At 43.0% G+C, this 24,354-nt stretch overlaps 1 protein-coding gene across 3 annotated transcripts in view; it reads left to right on the top strand.

Moving 5' to 3' along the window:
* MAPK10 (mitogen-activated protein kinase 10) overlaps nucleotides 1–24,354 on the top strand; it is a gene marked incomplete at both ends in the record, with an annotated part of 107,925 nt that overhangs the window by 25,221 nt on the left and 58,350 nt on the right. For all 3 annotated transcript variants that reach the window (XM_081332135.1, XM_081332134.1, XM_081332136.1), the window contains one exon: nucleotides 22,594–22,723. In XM_081332135.1, coding sequence (XP_081188261.1) covers nucleotides 22,594–22,723 — 130 coding nt within the window. The remainder of the gene's footprint in view (nucleotides 1–22,593; nucleotides 22,724–24,354) is intronic.

Genomic DNA, 24,354 nt, shown 5'->3' with positions numbered 1-24,354 from the left:
CCTCCCTCCCTCCCTCCCTCTTTCATTGGAATTTGATAAATTCCAGTGTTGTTTAGAATGGCATTACCCATCAGATGTTCATTGTGAGAACTGATGAAGCTTCTTGGATGAGAAGCGAAATATCTTCTTCCTCAAGGGGAAAAAAACCCCCACAATCCAGTTGTCTTTGAGACACCTTTGAGACAACCATGACCTGGATGATTGAGAATCTCCATAGATGCTTCAGAGAGACAGGAGAGGGAAAAAGAAAACCATCAAAAGACCTACTTAATCTTATTTTTTTTCCTGAGTGCATCACTAAGAGGATGGTTGTACATAAATAATATAGAAGCTTCGTGATGAATTTCTTTGAACAGTCCACAGAAATGCAGAAGTTTATAACAGATAGAAGAAGGAGCTGTCACATCACCTGATGTGAAGATAGGTTGAAGACAGAAATCTTCCCCAAACTGTTTCTTCTGACTGGCTGTGGAATCATTTTTCCATTGGGCAGCTCTATAGATTCAGTTAATCAATCAATTCTAGGATTGGGAGAGGCTACAGTATAAATTGGAGCCCAGTTATTTAGCTTGGTAAAGGTAAAGGTAAAGGTTCCCCCGCACATGTGTGCTGGTCATTTCCGACTCTAGGGGGCGGTGCTCATCTCCGTTTCAAAGCCGAAGAGCCAGCGCTTCTCCGAGGACGTCTCCGTGGTCATGTGGCCGGCATGACTAGGCGCCAAAGGCGCACGGAACGCTGTTACCTTCCCACCGTAGTGGTCCCTATCTTTCTACTTGCATTTTTACTTGCTTTCGAACTGCTAGGTTGGCAGAAGCTGGGACAAGTAACAGGCGCTCACTCTGTTACGCGGCACTCAGGATTCGACCCGCCAAACTGCCGACCTTCTGATCGACAAGCTCAGTGTCCTAACCCACCGAGCCACCACATCCCTTGGTTTGGTACCTTTGCATAATTTCCCTTGATCCCCTAGTACTCTCACACTCTACTGAGTTCTTTATGATCCACCTGCAAACCACTTTAGGATGATTTTATGAAATTGTCTGTGCTTCTGCTAGCCAAATATGCCTTATTCACTATTTAGTCCTTGATTTGCTGCTACATAGGGGAGAGCAATAGTTTATGAACACTTAGCATCTGAAAGGTAGGTTGTTTATTCACTCTTTACTCTAAAAAAGTAGAATAGATTAATAATGTAAATCATAATTATCATTTTGAAAGTGATAACTATATTATCTGCATTCTTGCACATCAATTAGCAGAAGAAGACGTAGTGTAAATCACTTGTCTTTTGGGGACAATGCATTTTTCCCTTGTGTGGAATACTTAACTAGCTACTTTGATTCAGTCTTGCATTCCCCTCAAGATTCTATATCCAGTAAATACTTATTTTATTTCATTATATTTACATTACACAAGGACTATGTCAAGTAGTCTGTGACATAATAACTTTCCATACCAACCACCGTCCATTGATCCTATTTAATGAGCAATATTTACATAAGGTTCACATAATATATTTTGTCAAAAATCCTATGTTGCTGGAGTGGAACTGTAGAAGCTATATAACCTCTTTCATTTCATTTTCAATTCATTTTGAAATTTCCAAGATCTGTACGTACAATATAGCAAACTAATGTCCATTGACAATTTCAATAATTGTATTTGTACTCATTCATTAATGAGTGATGCAGGGGCTTATCTACAAGGACTTGTTTCTGTTCTTTGACAAGCACCAGGCAGCTTGAGGTTGCCATGTAAATGCCTAACAAATCATGGAGCTATTCTAATACAGTTTTGGAGCATTACAGGAAATTAAAATCCTGGCCTTTGAGACTTCATGGAGTGGGATGGGGGACATCAAAGAAACCAGAATCTTAAAAGTACAACATAGTTCTTCAAATCTGCAGTTGACCTTGTTCCTATGTTAAACAGTGTAATAATACCCTTTTCAGAATCCTGGCTTAGAAAGCCTAAATCTTTTTTTTTCTACCAGAGATAAAGCTAGAAGCAATTATTTTAGACTGTAACAGCATATTTTCTTCTGATTTACTGCTATTAAAGAACTAATGAACTGATCAGAATAAGAAACAGGCTAGGGAATGGGCTTTTTACTTTTTTTTTTTTTTTTTTTTTTTTTTTTTGCCGGCTCCGAAGATGGCGGACGCGCTGGGGAGAGCTCCGTAGCCCCCAACAGTAAGGCGTCCCCCCAGGAGCCCCCCAGGGACGTCAATGGACCCCTGGGGTGGGGCAAGAATTTCGGGCAAAACAGCTGGGTAACTATGCCGCCCGCTGCCTCCCGGAACAACTGCAGGGGTGCCAGGACACCCCTGCCCCGCCGCCTGGGCCGCTGGCGACCGTTATAACGGAGCCAGCACCCTCCGCCCTGCCTCTGCCGCTGTCAACTGCTGAGCAAGGGCGGCGCCTCCGCCGATCAGCTGTGCGGCGGAGGCCCCGGCGGGAAGGATGGCAGCGGCTGCGGCAACGATTTTTTTTCAAGCCCCCAGGCTGGTCGTGGATCCAGGGACGCTGGCAACGGCGATGGCGGTGGGGCGCCTCCAGGCCCCCCCCCCTGGCCATCGAGGAGGGGCCGGAGGCTCTGCTCTGCCCCGGCCCCCCCACAGGCTCCCGGGCGACGGCGGCGTCTCCAGGTTATCAGCGGAGACGCCGCGGACCAGCTGGACCAGCTGGGTGGCGGAGGCGAAGGCATCGGCGGCGCCGGAGGTGAGAGACCCGCCCCTGGACCACGGCAGCCGTCGCAGCCATCCAGGAGGGGCCGGAGGCTCTGCTCTGCCCCGGCCCCCCCCCACCGGCTCCCGGGCGACGGCGGCACCAGCTGGACCAGCTGGGTGGCGGAGGCGAAGGCATCGGCGGCGCCGGAGGTGAGAGACCCGCCCCTGGACCACGGCAGCCGTCGCAGCCATCCAGGAGGGGCCGGAGGCGGTGCCTCCGAAAGATGCGCACCAAAGGAGACGCTGGACAATGGAGGCGACGGCCCGACCCACCTCCTCGAAACATCTTGATCGGAGACGGCAACACCAGGGGCATGACACCAGGGACTCCCGTACCTCTGAGATGCCACGCTCTGGATGGTCCCCAACCAATAGGGGCCATGGAACTGCGGCCGGGAACAACGCCCAGAGGATCAGGGAGGGAACTGTTTGGGGCGGCTGAACCACCGGAGCTGACGCCAGTTAATGGATCCCTCCATCCTGCCTTCTGCCCATTCTCACCCATCTTTGCCCATTCTCTCCCCACAGGACATAACGGGCCTGGGTGCTAGCCACGGTGGCAGAGTGGCTGGGCCATACACCTGCTACCCCATAGTGGTGAGAGCTCTATGGGGTATGCCTCACCCAGAGTACGTTCTGGACCACCTCCGGAAGCAGAGACACAACCCATCGTGAGAGGATGAGGAGTGGCCTGCTTCTGGGGGTTCGCCCGGCCAAGTGGCAGTGGCAGGGCGACGATCCAGATACGCACCTACCCGGCTCGACCCTCCTGCAAATTCACCATCCAGGGGACAGCCTTCCCGGAACCACCTGTGACTATGCCCGTTCAATACTCTAGCATAGCACTGCACGCCCTCAGGGGTTCCCCACTCTCCTGGGTGCGACCCGCCTTCATCACATCCAATCTTGATGACGGGCCCAACCACTGGGCCTCTGAGAGATGGCCGGGCAGGGTCAGGGGCCTCCAGCACATTCCCATCAAGAGGCCCCTGATTAAGTTCTTAGCTAAGTTTTTTGTGGGGTTAGGGAGGGGGGAGGGAGGAGACTATGGTTGCGCGGGAAAGGCACACCTTCCAGCCACCATAACGCATGCCAGGCCCACGGCCGTTCGCGACGGCGTACAACGAGGGCCAGTCGCCGATAACACCCAGTGGCGTACTGACGAACGTCCCATCCCTAGGATGGTGGGGAATGGCAGAAGGTGCACAGACAGAGGGCCGTATCGTCACCGGGAGTGTCATCTCCGCTCTGTAAAGGCGGTGAGACGCTCCGACCCTCTGTTCTCCCCCGGAGGACCCGGGAGCAAAGGTGCGCACCCTCCCATGCTGAGGCTGGTCTACCTGAATGCAAGGTCCGCAGCCAACAAAGCTCACCTCATTCGTGACCTATTGGAGAGTGAGCATGCGGACCTGGCCTGCATCACGGAAACCTGGCTGGGCCCAGAGGGGGGTGTTCCTCTGGTTGACCTCTGCCCGCCAGGTTTCCAGGTACTGCACCAGCCCCGGGCTCATGGGAGGGGCGGGGGAGTGGCAGTTATCATCAGGGAATCCCTTAGCCCGCGAGAGACCACCGTCCCTCAGATGGTCGGGTGTGAGTCTCTCCTACTGAGATTCGGCCCAGGGGCGCAGCTGGGTCTGCTGCTGGCGTACCTACCACCTAATCGTGCAGCGGCGGCCCTACCCGAGCTACTCGATGTCCTCTCAGAGTTGGTGGTTGAATTCCCAAGACTCATGGTCTTGGGCGACTTTAATCTACCGTCCCTGGGAGGATCGTCCGAACTGGCTCGGGAGTTCATGGCTTCCATGACGGCCATGGACCTGTTGCAAATAATTTCTGGGCCGACTCATGAGAGAGGCCACAACCCAGACTTGGTGTTCTTGTCTGGACGGTGGCGTGATGATGTCGGTGGGGGTGCCACAACTGTTACGCCCCTGTCATGGACCGATCACCACCTCCTGCGGCTAGACTTCCCCCTTGCCACCCCCCACCGTGGGTGCACGGTGCCAGTCAGATGGTACCGCCCTAGGCGCCTAATGGACCCTGATAAGTTCCAGGCAGCGCTTAGGGACTCGCATGCACCCCCTGCTCACAGCTCGGCGGAAGCCTTAGTGGAAGCCTGGGAAAAGGCAGCCACGGAGGCTCTGGACCGAGTTGTACCCTTGCGGCCTCTGACCCGGCGCAGATCCCAGCGAGCCCCATGGTTCACCGAGGAGCTCCGGGAGATGAAGCGTCGGAGACGGGGCCTAGAGAGCCGTTGGAGGTCCAGTCGATCCGAATCCGACCGATTGCGACTAAGAATCCTCACCAGGTCTTATCTCGCTGCGATAAGGGTGGCAAAATCCAACTACTTTTCCACCCTCATCGCGTCCGCAGATAATCGCCCAGCTGCCTTGTTCAGGGTGACTCGCTCCCTATTAAACCAAGAGGTGAGGGAGGAACCCTTGCAGGGTCGAGCCGAGGAATTTGGTCAATATCTGCTGGATAAAATCGCTCGGATTCGAACTGGTCTGGACTCCAACTGGGCTGAGATGGAAGAACAAGACATGGACAGTCTTGTCGACGTCATCTGGGAAGAATTTGATCCTGTAACTCCTAAGGAAGTGGACAGGATTATGAGAAGGTTAAGCTCCTCCACATGCTTACTGGACCCGTGCCCTTCCTGGCTGGCCTATGCAGCTCGAGAGGCGACACGAGGCTGGTTCCTAGCGGTCATCTCTGCTTCTCTGAGTGAGGGTCACTTCCCCACCGCCTTGAAGGAGGCGGTGGTGAGACCTCTCCTCAAGAAGCCCACCTTGGACCCATCCTCTTTGAATAACTTTCGTCCAGTCTCCAATCTTCGCTTCCTTGCGAAGGTTGTTGAGAGCGTGGTGGCGCACCAACTTCCTCAGATCCTGGATGAAGCGGTTTATCTAGACCCGTACCAATCGGGTTTCAGGCCGGGCTACAGCACGGAGACGGCATTGGTCGCTCTGATGAATGATCTCTGGAGAGCCCGGGACAGGGGCCATTCCTCTGTCCTAGTCTTATTAGACCTCTCGGCGGCTTTCGATACCATCGACCATGGTATCTTGCTGCGACGCCTCAGGGGACTGGGAGTGGGAGGCACGGTTCTGCGTTGGTTCTCCTCCTTTCTCCAGGGTCGCTCGCAGTCGGTGCTGACAGGGGGACAGAGGTCGACCCCGAGGCCTCTCGCTTGCGGAGTCCCTCAGGGGTCGGTCCTCTCGCCTCTCCTGTTCAACATCTACATGAAACCGCTGGGTGAGATCATTCGCAGTTTTGGAGTAGGGTACCATCAGTATGCTGATGACACCCAGCTTTTTATCTCAACTCCAAACAATATCAGTGATGCCCTAGACGTGATGTCCCGCTGCCTGAAAGCGGTCCGGGAATGGATGGGGAGAAACAGGCTTCAACTGAACCCGGACAAGACTGAATGGCTGTACGTACCGGGAAACCAGGAGATTCAGAACGTCCCACTGCTTAACATTGGGGACAAGTTACTTCCCCCTGTTGATAGGGCCCGCAACCTGGGTGTCCTCCTAGACTCGCAGCTCTCCCTGGAAGACCACATTGGAGCTGTGACCAAGGGGGCCTTCTCCCGGGTTCGACTAATTCGCCAACTACGGCCTTATCTGGACCTGGATTCCTTACGTACAGTCACCCATGCCCTTGTGACATCTCGCCTAGACTATTGTAACGCTCTCTACATGGGGCTGCCCTTGAGATCCACTCGGAAGCTTCAACTGGTGCAAAGTGCGGCGGCACGGACACTCTTGGGAGCCTCCCGATACTCCCATATCACACCTCTCCTCCGTGCGCTGCACTGGCTTCCGGCTGCCTTCCGTGTGAAGTTCAAGGTGCTAACGATGACTTACAAAGCCCTACATGGCATGGGTCCGGACTACCTTCGGGAGCACCTTCTGCCGATGTCAGCACCCCACCGTCCTGTGCGCTCCCACAGAGAGGGCCTCCTCAGGGTGCCACCGCTCAAGGAATGTCGGCTGGTGGCCCCCAGGGGGAGGGCATTCTCAGTGGGTGCGCCAGCCCTCTGGAACACCTTACCAACAGAAATCCGGATGGCCCCTGACCTCCGTACCTTCCGTCGCGACTTAAAAACTTTCCTGTTTCAGCAGGCTGGCCTGGCATGATAGCGTTAATTGGGGTCCCAGTTTGTGTTCATTAGTGTTTCTTATTATTTTTATTGTTCGATCTGTATACCTTCCTTCCTCTGTACACCGCCCCGAGTCCCTCGGGAGAAGGGCGGTTTATAAAAACTAATAAATAAAATAAATAAAAAAATAAATAAATAAAATAAATAAAAAAGAAACACGCAAACAGGGGAACCCATGAATATACAGTATACTATTGGTGCTTTGCTGCTAATAGGATAACATTAATTTATTCATCCACTGACATTCTTTAGTATTAGGCTGATATTGCTAGTCAGTTTGAAGAATGGTTATACATATCATTTCATTTTACATTGAAAAAATGACATATTTTATTCACTACAGTTGGACAATGTTCATTCCATATGAAAGTTTATCGCAGTGGTCTCCGATACTTGCAGCTTGGTGGACTGGCTGGATGGGGAGAGGGAAACTGGGCTGCATGAGCGGTTGATCGGTACACATGTGTATATGCGCACAACTTGACTTGTATGAGTGACGGGCTGCTGCGCACACACATGTTGAGCTGTGTGCATGCATGCTGGCTCGCCGCTTGCAGAAGTCGAGTTTTGTGCATACATGGCAGTCCACTGCTATGTGCCCCGGTTCCGAATAGGCTATGGCCTCATAGTGGGCTGTGGCCCAGGGGTTGGGAACCTCTGGTTTATAGCATAGAAGCCAAGATCCTCTTTTCAAAGCAGCTGGGAGTTGGAGAAAGCAAGGATCACTGGCAAAAAGAATTAAGCTATCATTTTTACAGATTCAATCCTGTGAATTCAAGCCATAATGGCCTTGTCCAGACGTGATACTATATCATTATGGAGGGCTTACATATCATGCTAAGCAATAAGATACATTATTATATCACAAGACCATATTATATCTAAACTGTGACCTTGGGCTAGCATGCCAAGGAGTGGATTTGCAGCTTACCTCATTAAGGCTCTGTAATTTAATACAGAAATCAGTTAAAAACAGGTTAAATAAAATATCAAATGTCTGAGGCATTCCTGACACTATCTCAGTGCATAAAAGCAAGTGTAGTAGTATAAAATGTTAAACATATAAAAATTGGAAGAGTTGTAGCACAGAGAAAATCTAAGGCAGCCTTTTTTTGATACAAGAGAACATTGAAATTCAAGCACTGAAATATAAATTATTACTGGACCCCTTTCAAGCTTAAGAGTTGTGTAGCAATAAAATGGAAAGATTGGCATGGTGATTATTCGACAAATCCTTCCCATTTTCAGCTCTTGTTGATGCTATTTAGAAAAGCAGGCATATACTTCGTATTTATGTTCTTTTATGTTTCAGACATCTTTTGTGAAATGTAGAATTCAGAAAAATCTTTTTGGTGGCATTATTTCCTGTCTTTTATGCTAGTGTTGCCCAATGAAAATGGGTGTTGGAAGTCATAGTTTAGCAATACTTAGAAGATACGAAGTCTCCAAACACTAATGTATATCTCCTTAGTAAGTAAAAATGTGACTGCTATAAAATAAAAGTGTGATGTCTATATCAAAACAGTGCTTTGATTAAAACCATCCCTGTAGAAATAAAAGCTATCATATATTCTTTGGATCCATAAGGTAAAATGTTCATATTAACCCCTAGAATTGGCTGTTTATTGATGAAGCAAAAAGACTGGTTAATACGGTTCTGTATATGTGAGGTTTAATTTTCTATTTCTCAAACATGAGTTTGGTGTATTGTATGTTTGTTTTTGTCACTTTTTAGATTTTGTTTTAATCTTTGGGTGTATTTACATATATTTTATAATATCTTATTATTGGATATTATGATAGCACCAAAAATCAGTTTTTCAAAGTGAGTTGGAGGGTATGCTGCTTTTCTATTTAATTACAACTGATTTGATGATGGAATTTAAATAGGGATTCACTTTTGCCATGTCACCTTGTTGTTGTATACTGATTACCAGTTTGAGTGCAACACTAAATCCAAGTGAAAACATACCTTGAGTAGAATATCTATGGAGATTCTCAGTCAACTGGGTCATGGTTGTCCCAGAGGTGTTTTTCAAAAGGCAACTGGACTATCTTTGTTTTTTCTTTGAAGACTTTCACTTCTCATCCAAGAAGCTCACTGAAGGGTGGGGAATGGAAGGATTTATATTCCTTGCAGTATCTGGTCGTTAGCTCTCTGAGAGTCATTGAGGCCACTTGCAAGTTTATCTGTGTCCTCAGGGTCACCAGAATCAGAGTGTAAATGGGTGTGGAACCTTCTTGGAATTGCTGAAAGTTCCATGTTGTAGACATCTATGTTAAAATTGAGCAGCCCTCTCTCAACAGAGCGGGAGGGATGTGACACCATCTGTCTCCTATCTACAACACAGTCCTTTCAGCAGTTCCAAGAAGGTCCCACACCCATTTACACTCTGATTCAGGTGACCCTGAGGGCACAGATAAACCCACAAAGGGCCTCAACAATTCTCAGAAAGAGTGCTAATGACCAGGTGACTGCAAGGAATATAAATCCTTCTATTCCCCATCTTCAGAACGGAAGATGCTTCTTGAATGAGAAGCGAAAGCATCTTCAATTTAAAAAACAAAGAAAGTCTAGTTGCCTTTTGAAAAGCACCTTTGGGATACTTCGACCAACTTCTCATACAATTCATTTCAATAGTTTACTAAGATATAACCTAAACAAGGATCCTCACTGCTAGGTCTAACCAGTTCTGGAGCTGATGCACCAGATGGAATTGTTTTCCAGCTACTGCTACCAGGAGATTCGGAGATATAGTGAGGTCTGGAAGCACTCTTAGATGGTGGATCAGCTTTCTTAGGTAATGGTATATCATCTAGAACAGTGATGGCAAACCTTTTAGAGACCGAGTGCCCAAACTGCAACCCAAAACCCACGTATGTATCATCGGGTGCTGGGTGAGTGTGGCCCATTGGGTGGGCATGGCTGCAGTGGGAACGGCAGACTGGGTGAGACTAAAAAGTTCAATCAATCAATTCCAACTTTGCGAGATCTTTTTTCCCCCCGCAAGAAGTTGAAATTGATTGATTGAACCTTTTTTTTTGCACATGGCGGTGGAGGCCTACAGTGAAAAGATTTTATAAAACCCAGCTGAAGGGGTAGGACTGGGGCGATGGCGCGCATGCCCAGAGAGAAGGCTCTGGGTGCCGTGGCACGCGTGCCATAGGTTTGCCACCATGGATCTAGAACAAGTTAACCAAAAAAAGTCTAGCTTCATAAATGACCAACCACAGTTAAACAAGATGGCAGTTAAAAAGGACCGGAGCATCTTGGCTACAAACATTTACAGCAATGTTTATGTGTTGCAACATTTTCCTGCAGCTTCTAGTTGGTTAGAAATATTTGCCACCATTACCTGGATATAATGAAAACTACTTTTTTTTCCTGCCAAAGTACTACAAAAACTTTTAACTCAGTTTCAATTCCCCCCCCCAGTGTATTTGTCAAAGATGCCTTCAGAGCTTGGGATCTTTTTCAATCAGCTTGAATTTTGCCTAGCTTTTTACTAATTCCGATATATAATTTAGGATATATCTGTCAAAAGGTGTTATTAAATGTATACCAGATGCTGAAGCCAAATGCTTAATCACAGCCCTTATGGGAAAAAAATCTGTATTTTACAGCCATAATTGGTTTGCAACAGCAATAATTTCCATGTCATGTATATACCCAGTGCCAAAAGTGATGCTTATGCAAAGCTCATCATCTACATTAAATTATTCTTTGAGATAATTTACTAGCCAAAAATGTAACTTTAATTATTTGGATCCAAAAGTAAAAAAAAAGTCTAAGGAATAATTGTTCCTGATTTCATTAAGTAATACCTAGAGATATTTTAAATATTTTTTGAAGTAGGTAAAAGGGTGAAGTTTAGAAATACAATTGTAACACACACTTAGCATTTCAGTCCCCCTCCCCTGCTTTTTTTCCTCTCTCTCTTTCTAGGGAGAAGTAGGCAATGGAAGCAAATGCAGTTTATTGTCCCTATATTTGAAGATAATGTTATATTATCATTCCCATCCCATTGCATAGTGATGACTGCTGAAATGATATCACTTGCTCTATTTTCAGGCTGCAAGAGAGACCCTGTAATCTTTGCAAACTACCAAAAATAAGCAAATAAATAAATAATGTCAGAGACGGGTTCATTTAATCCAAGAAGCAGCTGCAGCTGTATTCCAGCCAATAGGGTGGTTTGATTGGAAATCCTGATCCAACTAGTGTCAAGGGATTGGAACAATGTATGTGCTGGCTCGAAGTGCGGATATTCACTGGAGCTGGGAGTTATGCCATACAAAAACCTATTTGGTGCTTAGTCTGTTCTATTTGAATTAAGAAAAACAGATAGAAAAGAAAGATTTATTTCTTCAGATAAATACATTTCTCCAGATTTATTTTCTCATGGAACATTCCTTATCACTCACTACTATGCATGTGCATTTAATAAAGGAAAAGTATTTGTAGCTCAGGGTTGAAATGAGGTGTCCTTAGTATTCTCTGAGCTTGGTTGTTTTCTTGTAGACATTTCATTATCCAAACTAGGTAACGCCATCTGTGCTAGTGCTAGGAAATGAAACATCTGCAAGAGAACAAACAAGTTCAGAGAACATCAAGGATCCCTCATATGCACATCTTTTTCCCCTAATAGTTTCTATTGAGGGAATCATCTTCAGAATGAACTGCTTTAAAGGGGGCCTCACAATTCCTCCTACTGCTCCCCCTTTCTCAGTGTAGTGGGTGATGGAAAGTTTGATAGTTTTGTTTTTTTGCTTACTTTACCACCTGCACCTTCTTCCCTTGGGTCAATCCAATAAGTTGACCTCTCTTCTTTGGGGCAGCCCCTCAAATATTGGAACACTGCTATCATGACACCCCCAGTCCTTCTTTTCACTAGACTAGAAAACCCAGTTCCTAGAAATATTAGCAATGGGACCTATATAAGTCTGACACGTTAGAAATGTGGTTTTAGTGCAGGGACTAAGCATCTCATGACCCACTAACTGCAAGGGGTGATGTAGATAATTATAGAAACACTCGTGTGTTCCCTTCTTTGTCTCTCACTCAGGCTGAGATTGCTCTCTTAGGTAACTTCCTTCTTTTCATCCCAGGAACACATTTGTAGAGTATAGAATATACTCACAGACTCTCCTCCTAATAGAAATAGCTAGCTAGGTGGTAGACTTTGCCCAACTCTATAATGGCTTTGCTTGAATAAATCTGTGATAGCGATAAAACCTACTTTACTCATTATTCCTCAGTTCAGGTTCCTATTCTCAAGGACACTTATAGAGATACACAGAATGCAAAGTGAAATGCCTCATTTTTAAGATTGCAGCTAACCCTCTTTAGACTACGCCTTTCAGTTTCTTGTTCAGCCTTTTCCTTCCATGCATTCCTTACTTCTAAATAAACTTAACTTTTCTATACATGGATCGCATCTAATTTTTCTTGGGCTGTTCTAAAACCTGCCGGCCATATTTTATCTTTGAAATTTTACATATTTTAATAAACCTCCAAACATTTCTATAATTTCATCTTGTGCAAGCTAATTGATACAGATGGGCATTTGGAGAAGCGGTGTGCCGTTTTAGTGCATGTACTGGCTTGTGTGTGAATATTTGGCTTTGAATCTGGCAACTCTAAAACCTTCATCAGAAGCCAAGGAAACCAAAAGAATTTAAAAGATTTTTTTAAATCCTAGATCAGTGATGGCTAAGCTTTTAGAGACCGAGTGCCCAAACTGCAACCCAAAACCCACTTATGTATCATCAGGTGCCGGGTGGGTGTGGCCCATTGGGTGGGCGTGGCTACAGTGGTAACGGCAGTCTGGGTGGGACTAAAAAGTTCAATCAATCAATTCCAACTTTGTGAGATCTTTTTTCCCCATAAGAAGTTGAAATTGATTGATTGATTGAACCTTTTTTTCCCCACACAGCGATGGAGACCTAAAGTGAAAAGGTTTTATAAAACCCAGCTGAAGGCCTAGGACTGGGGTGACGGTGCGTGTGCCTACAGAGAGGGCTCTGCGTGCCACCTGTGGCACGTGTGCCATAGGTTCGCCACCACGGTCCTACATTGTCACCAGGTTTTACTAAATGGAATGAAATGCATAGCACAGTCCTATTAAACTGTGTTTGTTCTATTCAGCTCTTTAAATTTTACACGTACATTCTAAGTTCCACTGTGTTCATCCCTAAGTATATTTCAGAATGCCATTATATGATTAAATGATAATCATTAAATAAATGATTGTAGGAGATGACCAGGCTGACCCCAAGGATGGGGGTCAAATGCATCATCAATTTGCCCCATAAGAGACCTAAGTTCAGGCCCTCTTGAAGTAGTTGACTCCTATCTGGCACCAATTCACCTTGAGTATAGATAGCGTGAAGTAAACTTGCGGTACTTTTGAACTCTATCTTGGTTCTTGATTCTTTGCACCTGATAATTATTCTGTACACTTGTATACAGATTGAAGAAGAGTTTGGTGAAAAAAGTGTATTTAATTTTCTTGTGATATAGGTGTATATATATATATATTACACATAACAAAAGGAATTTGGGTGGAATTAAGATGTGAAATCCATCTTCTAAGGTAGTTGCTCACAATTTGATGTTTTTATTAAATATAATTCATTTGAAATCTCTTTCTTCAAAATCCACGAGGTCCACCAAACATTTTTCATTGATCATTCTAATGAATAGATCCACTAAAAGGTGCATCCCTAAAGGAAACATCCCAAGAAGGTCCTGTCCAGACAAAATATCTGAGGTCTTTTGAGTTGAAAAGAAACCTTTGAATGTTGGCAGTACTCCTTAGCAGAATTTCACAATTCTACACTTTTGTAATCTGGATACCTGAATACAATAACAAAACACATAGTTGTGAAGAATGCAGATGCATTTAAACACCTTTTTTTCCAGTAAACTATACAGAAGCAATGTCTGGGACGAGATTATGTCTCTGCTGTCACAGATCCTAGGGAGAAAATTGGTTGGTTGGTTTCATATATCTATATACTGATCTTTCTCTAAGGAACTCATTGCAATTTAAATTGCTCCCAGTAGGCTTTTCATCAAATGAATAGCTGTCTTATCTTCAACAGTTGAAGCTTATCATGTCCCTACAGACATTTCATTGGTCCTACATCCTTGTTTTTGAAGCCAAAGATTTTGCCTAATATTTTAAAATAAGAGGGGTCTTCTTCATCCTGAGATGAAGTAAAACCTTTGTCTGGACTCTTATTGGTGCTGGTGAGGTTTAAAATTATTGCTTGTTTGAAATTAAAATAGAAAAATAAAGGGGAAGTTAGGTTACCACCACTTTAAGAATTCGGCCAAAATACCATTTTTAGTATGTAATGACAACTTAGAAATAAATCAATCATTTAAGAATTCGCTAATGTTAAGTAATGATAACAGCTAAACAAGTAAGTTTTTTTCCCCTCTTTGTGCTCCCCTTTTAATTTTAAGCATTCTTTTTCATGTTTTCCTCTCAAGATTTTGAGCCAAGTCTCATATCTGGAGGGCTTCATGTTGAAGAAGGCAGATTTATATTTTCTCTCTCTGGTTTTCTCTCTCATCTCACCTCTCTGAAGTATGTCCTTGCTTATGTCACATTATTCATATTTAAATTTGGCAAATTTATGGAGTGCTTTTGCTTTAGGCTGTTTGATAAGTAAAACAGGGTTACCGCATTCTCCTTTTCGTTGCCATGCTAAGGTGAATATTCTCTGAGGTAACGTTCATCTCAAACATAGTCTATGCCTGTATATGTGAAATTTCTTTGTGAAATTTCTTTCCCTTGAAAAGGCACAACCCTGTCCCCTTCAATATTATCCAGGAAGACAAGCAAAACAAAAACTCACCTCACAGGGTTGTTGTTGAGGTGCAAATAGGAGGAGAAAGAAATACAGGTAGTCCTCGACTTACAGCAGTTCATTTAGTGACCATTTGAAGTTACAATGGCACTGAAAAAACTGACTGTTTTTCACACTTAACGACCCTTGTGGCATCCCCATGGTCACGTGACCAAAATTCAGACCCTTGGCAACTGGCTCATATCTGAGACGGTTGCATTGTCCTGGGGTCATGTGATCACCTTTTACGGCCTTCTGATAAGCAAAGTCAAAGAGGAAACCAGATACATTTAACAACTGTGTTATTAACAAGTGCAGTGATTCACTTAACAACTGTGGCAAGAAAGGTCATAAATGGGTCAAAATTCACTTAACAACTGTCTCACTTAAAAACAGAAATGTTGAGCTCAATTGTGGTCGTAAGTCGAGGACCATCTGTGTTAGGTATGTTAGCCACCTTGAGCTATTTATCAAAATAATAAAGGCAGGAAATAAATCTTCTCATCTGGGTTGGATTGCAAATTATGTTGTATCTTCTCTGTTTGCCTCCCAAAGCATTTATTTTGATTCCTGGAACATTTGTTTCTTAAAACAATCATAACTCAGATGATTTATTTCCTGCCAGTTGAAATCAGCTCTTTGCAGGTCATTAAAGACAACTAATATCCAGACTGAGGCAGCACTGATTCACACATCATGCTGACCTTCAGTTTAACTATAATATATTGAATGAATAAAGTTAACATGGTTTGCACAACTCATACACCATGATCATACAACTTTAAGCACAATCTAATGAATTTATTATAATTAAATGTAATGTATGAATGATATGACTTAGATATGTACATATGATGATACAATACTCTTGTTCATAGTTCATTTGTTTTGGCTTTAGCAATTTATGTGTTTAGTTAAAAGCAATATTTCTTCCAATTAAACTGGGCCATTAAAATTGATTTTTACTGTTTTGTTTATTTTAATACACTCCGCCACAACTGATTGATGTTAAACCAGTATTTTTTTTAAATTGTAACTATTGAAGTTAAGTTATAGCTTTTGTGATAAAACTATAGCTGACTTAGAATTCTTGTTTTTTTTTTAACCCCTTCATGGATTACTGCCTTGTCGTGGCAAAGGGGCTTGCTAACTTACTAACTTAACAACTGCAGTGATGTACTTAACAACTGTGGCAAGAAAGGTTGTAAAAATAGGGCAAATTTCATTTAACCACTGTCTTGCTTAGCAACAGAAATCTTGGGCTCAATTGTGGTTGTACGTCAAGGACTACCTGTACCACAAATGTTTAGCCATTCATCATTCTTGCATGTGGTAACTGTGATAGCTACAAAAATCACCATGGTTTGGCCTCCAGTTCACTCAGCCCACTGGCAAGCAGAGCCAATCTGCTACTACGTATATACAGGGGAGTGCAGTGGCGGGATTTAACTGGTTCACACCACTTTGGCAGAACCGGTAGCTAATTTTTTGAAGCCCAGGCACAGAATGGACTTCCAGAAGTGGCATCCACACAGAGAACTGGTTGTTCACATACTTGAATCCCACCATTGGGGTAGAGACCATATCCCATATTGCACCCAAGTTCATATATTACCTAAATGAAAATCTAAGCTTATTGGCAATCTGTATTTTGCACTGGCACGCTCCCTTATTATTATTATTGAATGAATGAAAGCCAAAACAAGGGGACAGAGCAATAATAAATAATTTTGCTTTGCTAACTTTAAAATATAACCTATGTAAAGCATCTATGAAGATTCTCAGTCATCCAGGACATAGTTGCTTTTTATTTTTGAAAGGCAACTGGCCTGATTTTTTTTTTTGAGGAAGATGTTTCACTGATAGGAAATGAAATGTCTTTTTCTTCTTCCTCCTCAAAAAATCAGTCCAGTTGCTTTTTCAGAAATAGAAAGCATCTTTGAGACAACCTGTGTAAAGGCAGATTATTCCATCAACCCTGATCAGTGAATTAAGTGAATTAAGTTAAAGAATATCTTCCTTTCTTTAATCAGTATGTTACAAAAATGTAGTAGTCCATACTAGTTGGAGCTTACATTTTAAAACATAACATAGGGAAATAACTAAGGGAAAACAGTGGGCATGGAAACAGAGATAAAAAGAGGAGAAACAAAGGAGAGAAATGCATTTATGTCAGGCTTGATATTTTATTCAGGGTGGACAAATCTTTAAGTGCCGCTGTGTATTTTACACCTCATATATAGGGGTATTTGGGACTGTATTGTTACAGTGGGGTTTGAGGGCTAAGAATTTGGGCCGAAGAGTGTACATAAAGGATTGTCTTCATGAAAGAATTTGATGCCCTATAGCCTTCATAAATTTATCTTCTGAATTTTGGTATATAAAAAAATATTTGCTAAATTAGACTATCAACTCAATCTAACAGATGGTCTGAAGAGGAAAGAATCAGACAAAAAATAATCTCCCAAATTAAGGCATGTTTATGTGTGCATTTCTATCTAAATATTAGGAGGGAGAATAGGTTGCCAGCGGGAGATGCCAGTTTTCATTATGGGTCCCTACTGATTTTCTATTACCATTGTCATTTGATTTCTGATACTTGCTTTAAGACATGTCGTTACACAGCAGGCATCTGAGGGTGTTGGGCAGAAGATTTCCCCGGTAGCTTTCACACCAACTGCAGCAGAAGCAACATAAATCAGTGAGAAAGAGTCAAGATGTCCAAAAAGAAGTAATGCTAGCATGCCAAAAGTGAGCTGTGCAGGAACACCCCAGTCTTAAGCCTGTCGGTGTTTTACCTACTTGCAACTGAGTGCTTTTCAATTGCTTAAATTTACTTTCTTGTTTTATAGTGTGTGTGAAAATGCTTGTGTGGGGAGGAAGAGGTCACGGGGAATGACCGATGTTCATGGCAGAGCACTGGCTCTGAAGCCAGAAAGTTGATGGTCCCCTAGCGTGTTCAGTGAAAAGAAACAGTAGCAAATGGTGGTGGAACATAGCATAGTCCTACCTTGGCACTTGATTGCTTAAAACCCGTTGAATTCGGTATTTGACGGGTTTTGAAGCAGAAACCTTGTCCCGGCACTCATCTTTCTTCTGGTAGTGGACACACAAGGAAGAACTTGCTGATGTTGGCTGCTTTGTGCCACACTATTTCTTCTGGCCAAAAATCATGTGGTTTTCTCGGTACCTGTTGGTTTTAATATTCATCACATTTTCTGGAACAAATTACCAACAAGTACTGAGGTACAGAATCTATCATCTATCTATCTATCTATCTATCTATCTATCTATCTATCTATCTATCTATCTATCTATCTATCTATCTATCTATCTATCTATCTATCTATCTATCTATCTATCTATCTATCCATCTATCCATCTATCTATCTATCTATCTATCTATCTATCTATCTATCTATCTATCTATCTATCTATCTATCTATCTATCTATCTATCTATCTATCTATCTATCTATCTATCTATCTATCTATCTATCTATCTATCTATCTATCTATCTATCTATCTATCTATCTATCTATCTATCTAACCTCTTAACCACCCAAAGAGGCAAATCAGCTTGGAAACTTGGTGTGCAGGAAGAGAGAGAAGGCAGACCCTAGCCTATCACAGGTATATCTAATAGCTATGCAGATTTGTGCTTTAGTCTGGCAAGATTCCTGTGTATAAGTGAGCAGCAATAAAGAAAATAACTTGCTGAAGTAACTCCTCCTGTCATTCTTTAGCCTGACTTCCTTGAACCTGACATAGATAATGCAAAGACTTTTGTCTTTAATTCTGGCAAAAGAAATGAAACTAGCCTAGGCTAATATAAGGCTGTATTTTATGTCGTAAATTACTAGAAGATAAGCTGTTGGGAGGAGTGGAGAATAAGACTTGTAGCACCCTGTTTCCTATGCATTAGGTAGGTAAATAAGGTGTTTGTATGTAAGAATAAACTCCATGGAATTGTTACTACTGAAACTATTTTGACCTTGAAAATATATTTGACACAGAAAGAAGAGCTCGATCCTCTGCTTGTTGATGGCATACATCTTTCTTTTAGCTTTTCCTGCTTTAAAAAAAATGTGGCCTTGAGGATGAACAAATAAAATCTTTGCTCCATTGCTGAATTAATAAATTTTGTTTTTTCATTACAACTGGAAATGAATAGTAGGTGGGGAGATGTGCTACAGCTCTATTACATTTGATTTATTTAAGCCCAGAGCACTGTATTATGCATCTTTAAGTGATATCTATCTGGGAAAATGGCTGCAACCTTTGCTTGAAATTATGGTGTTCTCCATGATTGAAATATTCAATTTTGATAGAAAAGGTCAGAGAATTCAGTGTGCCTGTGCTGCTTGTTGTTGATCTGCAGTTCCCAGCCTTTGGCATGGCTGCTTTTGATTGAAACAAGCTGATATTGTTTCAGCTTGGGAGTCCTCCTAGATTCACGGCTTACCCTGGAAGATCATATAGTGGCCGTGACTAGGGGGGCTTTCGCCCAGGTTCGCCTGGTGCGCCAGTTGCGGCCCTATCTGGACCGGGATGCCCTGTGCACGGTCACTCATGCGCTCGTGACCTCTCGCCTTGACTACTGTAATGCTCTCTACATGGGACTTCCCTTGAAGACCACTCGGAGGCTCCAACTGGTACAGAATGCGGCCGCGAGAGTTGTCTTGGGAGTTTCCCGGTACTCCCATGTTACACCTTTGCTCCGCGAGCTGCATTGGTTACCAGTTGTCTTCCGGGTGAGGTTCAAGGTTTTGGTTATGATCTTTAAGTCCTTACATGGCATGGGTCCGGGTTACCTCAGGGACCACCTGCTGCCGGCGTCAACTCCCCTCCGCCCTGTGCGTTCCCACAGAGAGGGCCTCCTCAGGGTGCCTCCGGTAAGGGAATGCCGACTGGCGGCCCCCAGGGGGAGGGCCTTCTCTGTGGGCGCTCCGGCACTATGGAATCAACTGCCGGTGGAGCTCCGGATGACATCAGACCTCCGAACCTTCCGTCGCGACCTGAAGACCCACCTATTTGAATTAGCTGGTCTGGCCTGATGGGGGAACATGGGCTTTTAAAATTGTTGTTCTTAGCATTGTATTATTGTCTTTTAACTGGGCATTGGTTTAATCTTATTTTAACTTTTGTATCGTAATTTATATATGCCCTGTGAACCGCCCTGAGTCCCTAGGGAGAAGGGCGGTATACAAATTAAATAAAATCTAAATCTAAATCTAAATATGAGGAGAGGGCCATGTGGAGGGTCTTGTTTACCCTTATTTCTTGTGCCTCAGATGCAACATTCATGAAGAATGTTAGCCACACATCAACAGAACAAGAGAGCCAATAAGTGCTAGATTCTCTAAAGGCTTTTTTCTTTCCCTGCCAAATTATTGAACCTTTATATTGTCACAGTTTTAAGGAGACTAAAGGGAATTCTGGAAAATGAGCTTCTCCTTTTCCAAGGAGAAAAGGAAAGCTTGAATATCTCCTGTGAGAATTGAGGTTAAAAGTCACTAACAATAGTGGATTATTATGCTGCTGAAATGTATGATGATTACACCTCTGAAATATAGATTGAAGTGTCTACCAGTCTACTATCTTACAAGCTGGGGATGGAGACATAAGTTTCTTGCAGTCTCCCTTTCTGAATGGCACTTTCTTTTAATAAATAGAACTGGGAATTCTTATTGCTCTCTCGCCCCTCCCCCAGTTTTTCCTGGCATAAATAAATTATTAAACATAGGTGATATGCTCTTTTCAACATTATATCTCCTGTGAAAAGGTAAGAAATAAATCAACCAGCTGTGATTTTCTAGTTAAGTAAATCCTTCTAGATAAATAAGTCTTTATCCTCATTCTATTATTATTATTATTTGGTGGTGGTGGTGGTGGGGTCAATGTTCTGAAATTACTACTGTAATTCCATTTTTTAAACATAAAATTTCAGGTTTGTCCATGCATTTCCTGAAACTGTGCAAAAGCAGTTTAACCCAGTGATACTATTATTAGATGAAGTTAGAAATAGCATTAAAGGAAGAGGCATTTTAGTTTTGGTTATTAGTTTTATAATAGTACCCTAATAGTACTAATTAGTAGTTTAAGAGTACTATTAATACTAATAAGAGTAGCCTCTAGGCGAGTGAACTACAAACAAGTCAAATAAATAAGACATTTTCTAAAAATATATTTATTTGTTGTTCAGTATTGCTATTAGGAATGCTCAGCAGCCTTTCTTCATCTATTGCCCTCTAACTTTATCAGATTTCAATTCCCAGAATAAAAGGATGAATTCCTTTTATAGGTTGGGAGGAGTGAATAGAGATAGACTATATTCTTTATTCCAAGAATGAATCCAGTTCAGATCAGAGTTTGGCCAGAGTTTGTAGATTAATATAGATGAGAATATGGATCAGTGAGACTATATACGGTACATTATAAATTAAATTACATTGGAATAAATTGAGTTCAATTAATGGACAGGATAAATAATTACTAAGCATGCAGGTAGTCCTCATTTAGTGACTGCCTTGGACAGTGCCTGTTCACAGTTATGACAGTGATGAAAAAGTAACCTATGTCCTTCACAACCTCTGTCAATCAATGCACATCTCTCCAGTAACTGTGAATACAAACATCAATTCTCTTTTTGGTAATCATCCCACTGCCAAGGTAAGCATTCAAAAAGACAGGCAAGTACCTGGCTTCTCTTGAGCTGAGTTTCAGAAATCTTACTTGCTGTTTGGACTCACCTAGTTCTTTCAAGTCCCAGACTTCTGATGCAGTAAAATAAATGATAGCTGAAATAAAATTGTACGCAAGGTGTGGGTCGTGTGGTTTTTCGCTTATTATTATTAGCAAATGGCACTGTTACATTAGCCAGGAGACTACAGTGCTATTGCAGAGTAATAGTTTGGCTGCCTGTTTACCAGCTCTGTCAGGTACACGCTGGCGTGCTTCTCAAGATGTGCCACAAGAGGGTGAACTAGATTCACACCAGAAAGAAAGATGAGCGGCTCTTCATGCAGTGTCATCCAAGGCCCCTTTCCTTCCCCCAGAGCCGCCTCACAAACGGGAGTCCCAACCAGGAAGGTTCAGAGCCAGCAGGATTCTGACTGGCTGCACAGAACACCAACTCATCTCCCCACTGAAGTGGTATCTATTTATCTACTTGCACATAACATGTTTTCAAACTGCTAGGTGGGCAGAAGGTGAGGTGAGTGATCGGAGCTCACCCTGCCACACAGTGCTAGGACTCGAACCGCTGGAACAAAGATCATCTCCAGCATCATTAAGCCACTGAACTTAATGATGCTGGAGATAGTCTTTGCTCCAGTGGTTCGAGTCCTAGCACCAGGGCTTTTTTTGTCATAGAATGCCCAGAACAGAGTTCCGGCACCTTTTTTGGATGTAACCTTGTAGGGTAGGCAAGGCGGGTTGTATAACATGTGTGAGTTCCAGCACCTTTTTCTTTTACAAAAAAAGCACTGCCTAGCACTGTGTGGCAGGGTGAGTTCCCATCACTCGCCATAGCTTCTGCCCACCTAGCACCTCTTTTCACTTAGCTTGGCTCAACAACTGAGTTGCCAGCCTCAATTGTAGTCACTAGCTGTATTTTTCTAAGCTGTATTGATGCATATTTATTCAAATAAATTGGGATAAGTCTTGGAAGTAAAGTAGAACTATTGAAGAAATGCAAAATTCTATTTCTTTCCTTTTGAAAAAAAAATATTGGAAGTGAATAAAACTCAGGCAATGACTGATATTTGAATGGGAATGCTACAAATTAATAGGCTCTTCTATTGTCATTTTCTTTTTCTTTTCTTTTTTTAGTGCTGCATATGATGCTGTACTGGACAGAAATGTGGCTATCAAGAAGCTCAGCAGGCCATTTCAAAATCAGACACATGCTAAGCGGGCGTATAGGGAGCTAGTTCTTATGAAGTGTGTGAATCACAAAAATGTAAGTATTCCTTTCCTGAAAGGCCTCAGAAGCCTGTATAGTTCACACTGCTAAGTGAAAAAGATTATGCTAACACGTTGCTGCAAAGTTGACTGTATAACCTTCATTATTTTAAATGCAAAATCCGATAGGGCGTGTGTGCCAGCAAATGATAATTTTTTTGAAATATTCTATTAACAAACACGTAGATTTGGACAGAATGCTGAAATACAGATGTTGATCACAGATGCTTTATTCCCTTCCCAAAGCAGATGTCTAGGACACACACACACTTTCTTCGTGGCAAGAAGAAAATGTATTATAGTACAGCCATGGAACAGCATATTCGATTATGCTTTTCTTATGGAGATTCCTTCCCGTTTAAAGTTAATGGAAGTTCTCTAGAGAAGAATGAAAAACCTATGTTGACTGCTGGTGACTGCCTGAATTAGTCCCTGCAGTTTTCTGGGCAATGTTTTCGGAAGTGGTTTGCCCTTGCCTTCTTCCTAGGGAGAGCAACTGAATAGAATCAGGATCAATACTAAGGACAAAAGTTATTCATGACAAGTAAAACACCTGTGAAATACATCCTGTCTTCAATTGGGTCACAAAGTATTTGAACCATTCTCCTTAACTCTTTCCTTTACAAAATTTAAAAGCAATGAATGATTCAGGGAACCAGGTATGTCTGGCCTGACAAAGAGAAGGAATAGGGGAGATGTGATAGCTATCTTCCAGTCCTTGAAGGCTGTCATAAAGAAGAGGAAGACAACCTAGTCTCCAAAGTTCCTGAGGACAGGACAAGAAGTCGCAGGTGGAAGATCACTAAAGAAAGATTCAACCTAGAACTAAGGAGAAATTTTCTGACAGTGGCAGCAATTAATCGGTGTATCTTACCTCCAGAAGATGTGCTCCATCACTAGAGGTTTTCAAGAAGAAACTGGACAGTCATTTGTCTGGAATGATATAGGGTCTTCAGCTAGAGCAAGGTGTTGAACTAGAAGATCTCCAAGGTCCCTTCTAACCCTATTAACCCATGTTCTAGGTTCTATCAAGCTAGTGTCAAGAGGCAGTTTTAGGGCCCTGTGTAATTGGAAAACCATTTGGAAGAAATGCTTCATACCCTGTGTACACATGAACAGAGTACCTATCTACATTAATGTTGGCAAAAACTTTTTTTTTTGAGGAAGAATTAATCAAATCTTTAAGGCACTCTTCGGTTCATAGGAAAAAAAAATGTGCCTGCCTTCATAAACTGCAGAGAGATGCTATGCTTGCATAAGGTCCAAAGTTGTTCTTCCAAATTGTTTCTAAAGCATGCATATCCCTAATACTTTTCTTGCTCATGGGCCATGTTGCTATTTTCATTGTGGCAAGGTGTAAAATTACTGGCCCAAGATACAGCATACAGGAAAAAAACGTATTGTACACCCATCATGCTAAGCAATTGTAAATGTTACCATTCGAATTCAAAATCCAATTTATCAGATTGACTTCGGATTTTGAAAGTAAACTTTACCTGCCTCAAATCTGAAATGTGATTCCTTTTGATTCAGCATCTGTTCTTCACCTTGTTAACTAGGGAAGTTGCCAGTTAGGACAACTTCCTATTGGAAGGTCCAAACAGCACTCTGTTCTAGAGCATTCTAGAA

Source organism: Vipera berus (genome assembly GCF_964194415.1).
Source record: "Vipera berus genome assembly, chromosome: 7".
NCBI classification, from domain to species: domain Eukaryota; kingdom Metazoa; phylum Chordata; class Lepidosauria; order Squamata; family Viperidae; genus Vipera; species Vipera berus.
This window is presented reverse-complemented; position numbering and strand designations above follow the sequence as displayed.